The 14,707-nt window shown below is 47.5% G+C and overlaps 1 protein-coding gene across 1 annotated transcript in view; it reads left to right on the forward strand.

Moving 5' to 3' along the window:
• LOC146799709 (uncharacterized) overlaps window positions 1-12,959 on the forward strand; it is a 28,621-nt gene extending 15,662 nt beyond the window's left edge. Inside the window, exons 2-3 of the mRNA XM_085627359.1 lie at window positions 3,611-6,500; window positions 10,728-12,959. Coding sequence (XP_085483485.1) covers window positions 4,179-5,663 — 1,485 coding nt within the window. The 5' untranslated portion in view covers window positions 3,611-4,178 and the 3' untranslated portion in view covers window positions 5,664-6,500; window positions 10,728-12,959. The remainder of the gene's footprint in view (window positions 1-3,610; window positions 6,501-10,727) is intronic.
• Window positions 12,960-14,707: the final 1,748 nt, after the last annotated feature.

Genomic DNA, 14,707 nt, shown 5'->3' on the forward strand with positions numbered 1-14,707 from the left:
GTAGGGGAGGATCTTATGGTCCTCCCTCGGGCCGATCTGATTTAAATAGGAACCAATGTGCGTATTGTAAGCAATCGGGTCATTGGGCTAGGGATTGCCCGGTGTTGCATGCATCGCGTCAGGGGCATACCTATGGTGGCCCGCGAGGTAGAGGGGGTTTCTCCAACTTCCGAGGGAATTCGAACGACCAGGCTCGTTTTGACTCTGCTGGGCAGCACCGAGATAGATCAAATGTTTTCGATCGCCAGCATCAGTACCAAGCGTCGGGGATTGACCGGTCGGGGTACCATGACTCTCAGCATGCATAGGGATGCGTTGGATGGGGGTTAGAATCAGTTGAGGTGCCGGTTGATCAGAAGGGTCCTTATGTATCGGCTGAGGTTTTGGGCTCTACTGATCAGTTCCTAGTGGATACAGGAGCGACACGTAGTGCACTGTCTAAGCAATTGGTTCCGGGGGCTCCCCCATCCGGCTTAATGGTCACATCGGTAGGGTTTGACGGTACACTCTCCCGAAGCCCTCTTTCACAGCCCCTCATGTTTAAGCTTGATTCTTTTTCTGCACCCTGTCCGTTTCTGCTTGCCCCGTACACACCGGACAACATTATGGGTCTTGATATGTTAAAGCATTTTAGGGCTACGATCCGTTGCTCCCCTGCTGGTGTACGGGTAATATTGAATGACAATTACCCCCGATCAGAACGAATGTGTACGATGTCAGAGGATGCGCTGCTACCCTCCCTCGTGCTTTGTGGGCAACTTCGGATACTGATGTGGGACAAATGGTGATTCCACCGGTCCACATTAGCGTCAAGGAGGGGGCGGTGTTACCACGCCTCCCACAGTACTGTATTTCCCAGGAGGGCGAGGAGGCTCTCCTACAGATAGTGCAGGATTTGATGGCGGTAGGGGTAGTGGAGGAAGTCCCCTACAACATTTGTAACAGTCCGATCCTTCCCATACTGAAAAAGGATACGGATGCCAGAGTTTATCGGTTTATAATTGATTTGAGAGAAGTGAACAAGATCGTGATACCTCAGTACCCAGTGGTTTCCGATATCACGACGTTGCTTACCTTGGTCCCGCCTACGGCGACCATGTTCTCAGTGATTGATTTGAAGAACGCTTTCTTTTCCATTCCCATTCACCCTGATAGCCGATATCTTTTTGGGTTTACATTGAATAATAGATCTTATCGTTTCTGTAGGATTCCCCAGGGCTACACAGAAAGCCCTAGCATTTACAGTCAGGCTTTGAAACGACAATTGGATTCCTTTGCTCTGCTCGAGGGTGTCGCCCTCATTCAATATGTCGACGACATCTTGCTGGCGGCTGACACCCTGGAGTTGTGTGAAAAAAGTACGTTATCCTTACTTTCCTTTTTAGCATTCCACAATCATAAGGTATCTAGGAAGAAATTGCAATTCTGTAGACCAAAGGTGACTTATTTGGGTCACCTTTTGTCTAAGGAGGGACGTGCACTCACACCGGATCGTATCCAAGTAATTCTGGATACACCGAGACCGTCCACACAGAAGGATGTGCGTGCATTTCTGGGTCTTGTTTCTTTTTGTAGACAGTGGATATTGGGGTTTTCACACATAGCTAAGCCATTGTTAGCCCTTTTGACAAAGGACACGCCTACCCCAATCCCTTGGTCAGATGAGTGTGATACTGCTTTTCAGCAACTACGACAGGCCCTTTGTTCGGCACCAGTGTTAGGGACCCCTGATTATGCAAAACCCTTTTCGTTGTATGTGCATGAGAAAGATGGATGTGCATTGTCAGTTTTAGTGCAGATGCACGGCGATAAGCAGCGCCCTTGTGCATATTTTTCGGCTGTACTTGATCCTGTCGCCCGAGCATTACCGGGGTGTTTTCGCTCGGTTGCGGCGACAGCTGTGTCAATACGCCAAAGTGAGGGAATTGTGTTATCCCATAAGCTGTTGGTATTAGTCCCCCATGCTGTCGATGCCCTGCTCAATCAAACGAAGACGCAGCATTTGACTAGCGCCCGTTTAACGGGATATGAGTTGACGCTTTTGGCTCCTCATATTACGTTAAAAAGGTGCGTAACGTTAAACCCGGCAACATTGTTGCCATACCCCGAGACCCAGCCTGAGGCGCGGAAAGCGCATGATTGTATTCTCGTGACTGAGGAACAAACAAAGGGTCGTATTGATCTCCAGGATACGCCCTTTCCAGATGTAGATGGAGAACTGTGGGTGGATGGATCATGCCTGAAGCTACCAGATGGTACGACTTCAGCAGCGTATGCGATTACCACATTGCAAACGATAGTGGAGACAGCACGCATACCACAGAAATCAGCTCAAGCAGCGGAACTGATAGCATTAACACGAGCATGTGAGCTCAGTATAGGACTATGTGTGAATGTTTATACAGATAGCCGCTATGCCTTCGGAGTAGCGCATGACTTCGGCCTACTCTGGAAGGAGAGAGGGTTTTTAACGTCACATGGAGTACAGATAATGCATGGAGAGTTAGTTCACAATCTTTTAACCGCATTGACATACCCAAAGAAAATTGCTATCGTTAAGTGTAGCGCCCATAGGAAAGTAGTTGACAAAGTTGGAGAAGGGAATGCGTTGGCAGATCGAGTAGCACGGGAAACTGCGATGCAGCCCGGTACTACTGCCGTGTATGTAGTAAAGTCACAGGTGGAAAGATGGCATGATGCGAAGGAGGAAGTGCGAGAAATGCAAAGGACCGCTTCTGACAAAGAGCGGGAACAATGGGCTAGCGAGGGGGAACTGGATGACGAGGGTTGCTGGAGAAATAAGCAGATGGATAGATGGAAATTACCCACGGCTTTTGTACAGCCTATGGTTCAGATGGCACATGGGCTAGCACATGTTGGAGCTTCCGCAATTGCGAAATTGCTTACCCAAGTCTGGGAGCATCCAGAGATTGCTAGCACAGCGAAGAGGGTGGTGCAGACCTGTATGATCTGCCTGAGGTACAACCCAGGAAAGGGTACTCGAACCCCAGCAGGAGGGTTTGTGACACCTACTGCGCCCTTCGAGGTCTTACAGATGGATTACATCCAGCTTGAGCGCTGTAACAATCTGAAGTATGTTCTAGTAGTGGTCTGCGCTTTCAGCAAATGGGTTGAAGCGTACCCCACGAAAGACAATACTGCAATGACTACTGCGAAGCTGCTGCTGAAAGAGTTCTTCCCTCGATATGGCGTCTGTAGACTTCTGTGGAGTGATAACGGCCCTCACTTTGTAGCGGATGTTATAAAGTATGTCTTGAAGGGCCTAGGCATCACTCAGAAGTTCCACGCCGTGTTTCACCCTCAGTCTGCAGGCCTAGTTGAGAAGTATAATGGTACACTGAAGCTTAAGATCGCTAAAATTCAAGCTTCAACGTCTTTGACTTGGCCAGACGCTCTGCCACTGGCGTTATTGTCAATTAGATCGGTACCACACTCTCGAACTGGCCTTACACCTTACGAAATTGTTTTTGGACGCCCAATGAATATTTGGGGTCCACCAAAACCTAAGGCTGTGTATGATGTACCTTGTGTAATGATGAACGATTATCTGGCACAGTTAACGGATAACTTGGTTTCTATTCATCAACAGGTCCGAGAGGCGCTCCCTGATCGGTCTACCGGTGAAGGACATGGTCTCCGGCCCGGTGACCATGTCATGGTGAAAGTCTTCGACAGAACGAACAGTTTGGAGCCGAGATGGGTGGGCCCTGAGCAGGTCCTCCTCGCAACGAGGACGGCTGTGCGAGTCTCCAATCGAAAGAATTGGATCCACTCTCTGCACTGTAGGAAGGTGCCGCCCGGATTGGTGGAACCTGCCGTGCTGACTGATCAACGAGAAATTTTGGCTGCAGAGACAGGCCGTGCTGCGGAGCCAAACGCCACTGAGGAGCTCTTTCCGGACCACGCGACTCCTGGAGGAAGGCGATATCATCTTCGACCAAGGAAGTGAGTTTTTCAGTACCGGGACATACTGTCAGAACGGCCCTTGGGTTAGTGAAACGGAGAGCCGATGAGGCAAGGGGGGGGGAATCAGCCCTGCATTAGTGTAGCGACACCCGTCTTGGCCCGCTGGTGAAGAAATCAACCGCTGCCCAAGGGGAAGAGTTCTGACAGACTTTTAGTTTCAGGAAGATATTGGGATTCATTTTTACCTTGACATGGAGAAAAAGAAAATCCTTTGTGCATTAGGGTTCATGTTGACAGTAGCCATTGTTGGGATAACCACATGGTTCGTGGAGGATGTAACTCCCGCTCGGAAGATTCTTGTGTTGACAACTCCGGTGCCTGAGGAGCACTACTTTTATACATTACCGTATCAAGAGTTGAAGCATCGACAATCTTACTTGAATAACACTTTCATCCAGATGCTGCATCATACCCACGTTGCTACGAATGCTACGAACTGTTGGATATGTGGGATGATGCCAGCTCATCAGAAGAAAGGAGGAACGCCATTTATACCACTCCCTTTCTCTCATAATGGCTCTTGTAGAGCATGGTATACTTTGCTTTTTGCCACACGGAAACCGACAGTGGGACGATTGCTTTTTAGACTTAATAAAGAATGCCATCAAGACAAGAATGGGTATCCACAAGCGAATGGGACAATTTGGGAGTGGGAAGAGTACCGACCAGACAATGAATCCATTCCCTACATCTTTACGAACACAAGAGACGCTGTGGGAAAGGACAAGTTTGTAATTCAAGTAGCACAAGCTCAAGCGGACCTGTGTGTCCAGAGTGTGGGTTTTATTCCTGTTGGTGATTGTATTACTGTTTTGAATATTGATGGGTTGAACAATAGTACCTTCTTGGCCTCCCATAATACGTATTTTGTGTGTGGAAATAAAGGTTACTACCGTCTGCCAGCTGGGTGGTCTGGGGTATGCTATGTATCATTCCTATTACCTCCTGTATTCCTAGCACCCGCATCTTATCATAAGGATCTGAAATTATTGAATAATGTGACTGTAAATAGGTATAAACGTACTTTATCAATTGATGATGTAGATCAGACTGATACCAGTCTGCAACAGTATATTGATTTTAACTTAGGACTGTTTTTCTTTGTTGGAGCTGCCCTGAACAGTAGGAAGATCCGAAGGTTAACGAGAGTGGTAGAAGCTGTGACAAATCAGACTGCTGCTGCTCTTGGGAATCTTACGGAGGAATTGCAGATTACTAGAATTGTTGCATTGCAGAATCGTATGGTATTAGACGTTATGCTAGCTGATAGAGGAGGAGCATGTAAAATTATTGGAAGTAGCTGTTGTGTGTTCATCCCTGATCATACGCCATCAGTTTATAATGCCATCAATAAACTGCATAAGATTGCAGCTGAGATCCATACGGAAAACGGCACTTGGTCCTTTTCTGGATGGTTTTGGGCGTTAATTACTGCCTGGGGATGGAAGGTTCTAACTGGTCTCTGCATTATTGTAGCGGTTCTGTTTTCATGCTGTATCTGCGTTCAGTGTGGTCCCTTACTCTGCTCATTATGTGTATCAATCTGTATCCCTGATAAGAAAGCTATTGCCGATGTTGCTCACCAGAAACGTTTAGCTAAAGAAGTTGAAGAAATGATGACGATTGACATATATGATGATTATTCTAACAAGCCGGATGTCTTCAGTAAATGCTGAAAGGGTCGTCTGTTGTAAATTGAAACAACGATGTGATTAAGCATTTACTAAAGACATTAATTCCCCTCTTATAGATCATGTTTTCTCTGTTATGTTGACCGAAGTTCGGACTCCATTTTGTATTGTTATGCTTCCACGTGTTCCCCACGAGAAGAGTCCAACCTCTGTGTTAGTTGCTCTTGTACTCTGCCTAGTAACAGTCTATAAATAGCTCCTTTGTCCATCTGGCACATGCCCAGACTTGACCACATCTGTTATCAGTTAGCCTTGCTTGACCATGTTTTCGCGGACTCAAGGAGTGTGTCTGGTGGCTCAGTGGGCTAATGCATCCACTGCAGGGGCCTGTGTTCGACCTCATGGTCACAGGTTCAAATCCCGGCGGGTCCACTCAGCCTCTCATCCATTTGTGGTCGATAAAATGAGTACCATTGAGTTGGGTAACAATATACATCTGTTATTCAGCGCCAAGATGCCCCGTTGCTGGGGTGAACGTGCGCTTTACAAATACACATGTTATGTTATGTTATGTTAGCTCCGCCCACATATTGATTCAGTATCGAAAATGACCATAAATGGTAATGTTCTTCAGCTTCATGTTGTATCCACCCACTTATGAGCCCCTCTGTTGTGTATAAAAGGGGACTGTGTACGCAAGTTCTTTGTGCTACTCTATGCAATACTGAAGAGTGTTGTGTGGATTGTAGGACCACATTTAAGGGTTAATAAATGCTGTCTTTGTACTTTGCAGTTTCCGTGCCAACTTCCTTATAGATTCCATTACAGGAGAGCGAACCCTTGTGTCCTGCGGGCCTAGCTGGGGCCTGTATTCATCAACAGGTTAGTACAAACAGCCTCCTACAAAAGAGTAAGGCCATTGCTCTCTACTAACTACACTTCTAAAGTTACTACAACACATAAGACCACAAAACAGTTGCAAATTTCCTCCAACCCAGCCTTTGAGTAAGTCTAGCACCACACCGACCTCTCAGAGCTACTGCAACCTCCCCACTCCCCATAGAAAATAATGATGGCAGGGACTTAAAATGGCACCCTATAGGAATTAATGTTAAAATAATCAAATTACTTTCAGATATATATTACACAATATATTTAATACAAATAGACATATAGGGGTCTCGTTTTCTCTCTCTGGTTTCAGTCACGCAGTTCCCTTCACTCTCTGGTTTCAGTCACACAGCTCCCTTCACTCTGTGGTTTAAGACACGCAGCTCCTTTCTCTCTCTGGTTTCAGTCACGCAGCTCCCTTCACTCTCTGGTTTAAGACATGCAGCCCTTTTCTCTCTCTGGTTTCAGTCACACAGCTCTCTTCACTTTCTGGTTTAAGATACGCAGCCCCTTTCTCTCTCTGGTTTCAGTCACGCAGCTCCCTTCACTCTGTGGTTTAAGACATGCAGCCCCTTTCTCTCTCTGGTTTCAGTCACGCAGCTCCCTTCACTCTGGTTTAAGACATGCAGCCCCTTTCTCTCTCTGGTTTCAGTCACGCAGCTCCCTTCACTCTGTGGTTTAAGACATGCAGCCCCTTTCTCTCTCTGGTTTCAGTCATGCAGCTCCCTTCACTTTCTGGTTTAAGACATGCAGCCCCTTTCTCTCTCTGGTTTCAGTCACGCAGCTCCCTTCACTCTCTGGTTTAAGACATGCAGCCCTTTTCTCTCTCTGGTTTCAGTCACGCAGCTCTCTTCACTTTCTGGTTTAAGATACGCAGCCCCTTTCTCTCTCTGGTTTCAGTCACGCAGCTCCCTTCACTCTGGTTTAAGACATGCAGCCCCTTTCTCTCTCTGGTTTAAGTCACGCAGCTCCCTTCACTCTGTGGTTTAAGACATGCAGTCATTTTCTCTCTCTGGTTTCAGTCACGCAGCTCCCTTCACTCTGATTTAAGACACGCAGCCCCTTTCTCTCTCTGGTTTCAGTCACACAGCCCCCTTCGCTCCCTGGGTACCCTCCTCTTGTGTCCTGTGCACCGACTCCCTTTTATAGGTAGTGCTGACAGGACAGACATCTAGCTATAATCATCCTTCAGAACCAGGTTCTCCAGTTCCAAATTCAGCAGCTCTGACCCTGGTGCCACATCCTCTCCCCCACTGAACACCGTACTGCCCCACTGAGAGAAACTTGCACTGCCTTCAGCCCCAACCCAATTGTGCCACGTAATAAACACCTGGATGCTGCTCAATTTAAATTACGCACTAGACAAGAGCAATATGCTGCCTACAAAAAAAAAGTCCGAAGTGTAATATCCTATCTGTAGCGTGTCCTTGTATATGCAGTGCCGTGGTCTGTGCTCTTGGTCTGCAGCCTGTCCTCATATGTGCATCGCCATGAACAGTGCTGTTTGTCTGCAGCCTGTCCGCATTTGTGCTGTGCCACGGGCTGTACTATTGGTCTGCAGCCTGTCCTCGCATGTGCAGTGTCATGGAGTGAGCTATCGGTTTGCAGCCTGCCCTCGTATGCACAGTGTCACTTTCTTTGCAATAGTTCTGCAGCCTGTCCTCATATCTGCAGTGCCACGAAGTGCACTGTTTGTCTGCTGCCTGTCCACATATGTGCCACAGGCTGTACTATTGGTCTGCCGCCTGTCCTCAAATATGCAGTGCCATAAAGTGTGCTATTTGCCTGCTGCCTGTCCTGTTCTATGCAGTGCCTGGGACTGTGCTGTTGGTCTGCAGCCTGCCCTCGTATGTGCAGTGCCTTGGAGTGGTCTATCGGTTTCCAGCCTGCCCTCTTATGGGCAGTGCCATTTTCTTTGCTACTGGTCTGCAGCCTGTATGTGCAGTGCCATAAAGTTTCCTGTTTGCCTGCTGCCTGTCCTCTTCCTAGCAATGCCTGAGACTGTGCTGTTGGTCTGCTGCCTGCACTTGTGTGTGCTTGTGCGCACTGTTGTGTTATCCATGTCCTGTACACCTCTTATAGCACATCAAGTTTCCTTGATTTTCCAGCTATGTCTGAGCACAGCCGCGTGGCCCTTTCGTGCCGTCAAACACTCCTAAGTATTGCGCAGGCACTTAGTAATTGGTACCGACAAACAACAATCCCAACTTTCACAAGTATGTTAATCTTTCAGCCTCCTGCCCTTTAGAAGCTTTGTGCTCACAGCCTGTGAACAATATAGGCGAAGCCCGCCATGCTTAATTTCTGTTCCAAGCCTATTTCAGCCCTGAGCATCGTGGCTGTGCAGTCTCTCTTCGTTAATCGATTAATTGTGACCAGAATCTAAACTGTGTTCTCGGGTGCTGTACCCTTACAAAGTGAAATATCTTGTACCTTTTGACCCCTTGTAAACAGTCTCTTTTTTGTAATTCAGAGATGGGCACACTCCTGTTTCCAGCTATTACGGCTGTACAGCACTGTTCACTTGGTGACGTATGTGCGTACAGCGAATAAAATGGCATCTATTTTTAATGCCTGCCGGGAGACCTTTTTTTGCGGCCGAAATAGTAAATATTGCAGCTATCATGCTTTTCAGCTGATTTTGCGATTATTTTGTGTATCGTGAAACTGCAAAATGCTGGAGGGTCTGATTATGGGGTCGATTACGATGACATTCGGAAAGGCTCTGAATCGGATTCGGGTCTTCCGAATCCGATTCGGAACCCGTCTTTCGACCGATTCGGAAAGGTTTCCGAACGACCGATTATGATGTTCGTAAGGCATTTGGACTTTCCGACTCGCTTCTGTATGGCATTCGGCGGAACCGAGTCATTTGGAACTGACTCGTACAGGTCTACGGACCGCGTTTCCTGCCAAGCGATTGCGATGTCTGATTCGGACAGCCTTTCTGAATTGATTGTTCCCACTCAGATTGGCAGTCGGAATCTGACTTTAGGGGCCCGTAGCAGACCCCCCTTTCACCCGGGGCCTTCCGAATCGGTCCCATGGGGGTACCCAAGGGACCCCACCTTTCCAACCATGCACATTGTGGCAGGCACCAAGGGGTGCCCACCACAGGGTGCACGAATTTCCTCAAACACCCCTTTCTTCACTCGCAGCCTGTGTATTCGGTTGGCGCACAGGCTGCTCTTGAAGTCAGTGGAAGTCTGACCGAATCGTATCCGGAATCATTGTAATCAGTCGCTTGGACTCCCTCCCTGGATCCGATTCGGTTGGAAGCTATTCCGAGACCGATTTGGTCGGAATGCTTTCGGAACGGCATCGTAATCGACCCCTTAGATGTTCACTCAGAAATCGTGATTAGCTAAAAAGTGTAGATTTATGCCTAGATGCAAGTCTAAATTTGCACTTGAGTACATCTACACGTGTAAATTTTCCTTTGTGACTAGGGCTTGCAGTGTAATCCATGGGGCCTAGTCACAAACTGCATTTTGTAGTACGTGAAGTAGTATTGCAGTAGTATATCTCACCTACTACTAAGTGGTATTTATAAACTTACAGCTGGAGCTCTCTGCCTCCTCTTCTCTACTCTTTTCTGTGCTGTGGCGGAGTTTTCTGCACACGTGCGTGTACAGTTTAGTAGTAGGTTTGTGAGGGACACAGGGAGTGGCTGGAATATGGGGAATCCTTACTAAACTAAGAGGAGTTTAGAAAAATGTAAGGAGGGGTTCAGGGAGGGACATGTGGATACACACATCCACAAAAGAGTAAGACTGTTGCTAGGCACAGACTACACTTTTAAAGTTACTACACTCCTGTAGGTGTCACAACAGGTGTCAGTGGACACCAGCCTAGCGCTGGAGTAGGTATAGCACAACAAATTACCACTCACTGGTATGTACACTATTGTTTTATTATTTTAAAACTTAATAATAACCTTAGTAAAAAAAATCTTAAAGATGAATTAAAAAATGTTACAAACAATCCAAATTCACTAAAAACGTAATTGTTGAAAAAATGTACTACATATTAATAGGAATACACATTTTATTGAGGGTGCATTTTTTTTATGCTTGCCTACAAATTATTAATTTAAATAATAAATAAATGTATATTATTGAATTAATTATTTAATGCAGATTTCATTTGATGAGTGTATGTGCTCTAACATTCCATCATATTCAAGGTTAAAAATAAATATTTAAAATACATTTACAGGGGGAGGAGCCAAGATGGCGACCGGAGCAGACGCTTGAGCGCCCGGCTCCGTCGGCCCTTGGCCCCGGACTATTATCCTGATTCCTATCCTTGCCGATTCTCGAGGTGAAACGTGTACGACGACGCGCTGTCCACGCCGCCACTTCCCCGACGTCTCAGCCCGCCTGGATGCCGGAGTTTTTGGTGCTTTTGTTCTCCGCCCTGGACCCCTGCTCCATTGTGGCCTTTGCCGGCCCCCGGGACGCTCCGCAGTCCCCGGACCCGCTAGCGCAAATCCGAGCCCCGCGGTCCCGACCTCACCTAACACCACGGACTGTCGCCAGATGAGCCTGGGGAGGGACGGCCAGACACCTCCTGCACCCTGCGCCTGAAAGGCTGGGGCTGTAAGGTAAGCCCCGGTGAGGCGGGTCTCCTGCCCCGATCTGTGGACGGCGCTGTGGGAGGCTGCCGACCCCCTTCTTCTATTGCCTAGTCGGCTGCAAAGAGAACCTGAGGGAGGGGAGGCGACTGTTGGCTTTCCCAGTTGCGGCGCAGACCTGAGGGGAACTGACTCCTTGCTACGACCCCCCCCCCTGGCCATTGTACCGTCCGGCGGTAAAACATGGCGTTGTTTGCCTGCTCGCGGCTGGGGGGTGATACTCCGGTCTTGCCCGCTGCCCGCTTCGCCCTCCCTCCACCAGACACCAGCTCCACGGTGCCGTCCCGGATTGCTGCCGATGTGGGGGTGCAGCTTCCGCTGACATGCGGCTCCGTACTGGCCGTCCTGCGGGACTTTCGTTTACAAATGTTTGCTCGCTTTCAGGCGCTAAGTGAGCAGTTTGACTCCCTGTTGTCGGCTGCGGGCCGTGAGCGCTCCGTCTGTCATCAACACGGCGTGGGTCTGCCAGTGCTTTTGCCCTCTTGCGGGGACGCAACAGCTGTGTGTGATCGTGCTACACTGGTGCCTGCATGTGGCTTTCCCGGCACCCAGGATCAATTGCTCTCCAGCTTAACAGCCGATACTTTGTTTCCCCGTTCATTGCTGCCTGCTTCATTGTTGCCTGCCTCACCGCGTCTGCAAGAGTATCCAGCTGAGCAACACCTAACATCCTCGAGGAATCGTTCACGTTGGCCTATTGCTTCTTTTCTGTGGAACTCCTGTACTCTACATGCCATGTCTGGACTTTATGTGGTGCACAAAGGGACCTCTACAAATGGTCGGCGGCCATTTTGGGATTCTACTTCACCATCTTCTCCCAAACGGCCATATTGTCTTTGTCTGCACGGGATGCGGGGCCTTCATGTAGGGGCTGGCTTAACCTCAAGCCCGCGATCGGGCCAGGGCTAGACTGATTAATATCGCCATGGTTTCACGGAGGAGCTGGACTGGGACTGGAACTGTATGTGTACTTTGTGCGCATTCGTCGCGATTTGTCTTCCTTCATCTAAATTGTTGTGGCAATTCATTTTTACACGACCGTTTTTGGGGTAGTGGGTTCTCAGTGTGTGGAAGCCAAAGATGGCCGATGGTTTAGGGCGCTCTGATGATACGTAGGCTCCTCCCCACCTTTTTCTTTTTGGGAGTTTAGATTAGAATAGTCCTGTTCTTTTCTCACCCCCTTTAACATAGGTGTATTGTTTTCTTATCTTTCTTTACTTTATTCTTACTCTCTTTCTTGTCTATATTTCGGGTTTATTGGGCGACAGGCACTATGCTGGGGGGGGGAAGGCCGTAGCCTCCGCATTGGTGTAGGGTGGGGGGGTAACTTACTGTTTCTAATTAGTTCTATGGGCCTTTTTTCCCTTTCTCTTTCTGCGCTATACTTGTTTCGATTCTGGGTCCGGGTGGGGGGTTGACTGAGTGGGGGCGGCACTGGAGGGGTGCGTAATTGCTTATGTGACTATCCTGTTATATAACTGCACTGCCTCACTGCCTGCGATTTTACTTCCATTGCTGTTTTAATGATGCTGCTGCTCTCCCGTGTGGTGAAGATATCGTGCGGACTCGAATCTCCTTGGTTCTTATTCTTCACTGACTATTTCCCTGATAAACTTATTTTGAAAACTTTAAAATTAACCTTCACTTCTCCTTTCCCTGAGGTCAAGGATTTCTCCAGTGTATGTTTCATAAATCGTTGCTAACCTTGACCGTTGAAGCACAGGGGCCGTAATGTTTGTATCAGTGCTTAACCGTATCGTGGCCGGCCTGAAGGTTGTAGGCCCGTATTTGTTCTTTTAATATGCACGAATAAAGGTTTTAAAAAAAAAAAAAAAAATACATTTACATTTATATTTTCCATTTTTTTTCATTTTCTTTAAAGAATGATAAACTTCAATACGTTTCCACCTATCTGTGCTGAGGAACTAACTAGCAATAACTTTACGCTCATAAATGCTGTGTAAAGGGCTCAACCACCTGATATTAGGGTGGATATAAGTCTACAACTAGGTCTAGATCTACACTAGGAAATGGTGAATAGCAAAGAAGTGTAGTGTTACACTTAGATCTAATATTAAATATGCGCATGAGTAAATATACCTCTTTGAATAGGCCTCCCTGTCTGTGTTGCTGCTACATGGATGGATGCTCACTCTCGTATGCTTGATTCCACCAAAACAGCCATAATAGTTTTTTGAAACAGCGTTCTGGTGTGACTTCGACTAGCCTCTTCCCCACCCTGGTGGAATCTGCTTGGAATATGGGTCATTTTTAATACCCAACTTAGCGTCATGGCACATGTAAATACGAATTCTCCCTCATGTTTCCTCCACTTCAAAGTCCTGAGATAAAGTGCTCCTTTGCTTCCTTCCTGTTTTAGGAAAACTATAGTCTAGTCAACAGTTGTGTTGAGACTGGACAATTGTACTTCACCACTCTGGGGAGCCTCATCTCAGAGGATTTAGTTTATCCAACACAGCTCCTGTGTGTGACATGATGCCCAGCTCAAAGGATTCATCATAAATAACTTTGCTCCTGGGTGTGCCATGCTGCCAACTTAAAGCCTAAACATTGTCCAACACCACTCATGGGTGTGCTATGATACCCATCTCAAAGAATTGAACATATATAACACAGCTCCTGGGTGTGGCATGATGCCCAGCTCAAAGGATTCATCATAAATAATTTGCTCCTGGGTGTGCCATGCTGCCAACTTAAAGCCTAAACATTGTCCAACACCACTCATGGGTGTGCTATTATACCCATCTCAAAGAATTGAACATATATAACACAGCTCCTGGGTGTGGCATGATGCCCAGCTCAAAGGATTCATCATAAATAACTTTGCTCCTGGGTGTGCCATGCTGCCAACTTAAAGCCTAAACATTGTCCAACACCACTCATGGGTGTGCTATTATACCCATCTCAAAGAATTGAACATATATAACACAGCTCCTGGGTGTGGCATGATGCCCAGCTCAAAGGATTCATCATAAATAACTTTGCTCCTGGGTGTGCCATGCTGCCAACTTAAAGCCTAAACATTGTCCAACACCACTCATGGGTGTGCTATTATACCCATCTCAAAGAATTGAACATATATAACACAGCTCCTGGGTGTGGCATGATGCCCAGCTCAAAGGATTCATCATAAATAACTTTGCTCCTGGGTGTGCCATGCTGCCAACTTAAAGCCTAAACATTGTCCAACACCACTCATGGGTGTGCTATGATACCCATCTCAAAGAATTGAACATATATAACACAGCTCCTGGGTGTGGCATGATGTCCAGCTCAATGGATTCAATATATATAACACAACTATTCGGTGTGCCCTGGTGGCACTTCAGAGTCAGAAACTCGTCCAACGCCTCACCTGGGTGTACCATGGCACTCAACTCAAAGTCTTCAGCCTATCCAATGCTGCTGCTGGGTATGCCATGGTGCACAACTCAAAGGCTTCAACATATCCAACGCCGTTCCTGGGTGTGCCATGGCACCAAGCTCAAAGGCTTCCGCCTAGGCAACGCCACTCTTTTGTGTGCCATGGTCCCAAACTCAA

Source organism: Triturus cristatus, chromosome 9 (assembly GCF_964204655.1).
Source record: "Triturus cristatus chromosome 9, aTriCri1.1, whole genome shotgun sequence".
NCBI classification, from domain to species: domain Eukaryota; kingdom Metazoa; phylum Chordata; class Amphibia; order Caudata; family Salamandridae; genus Triturus; species Triturus cristatus.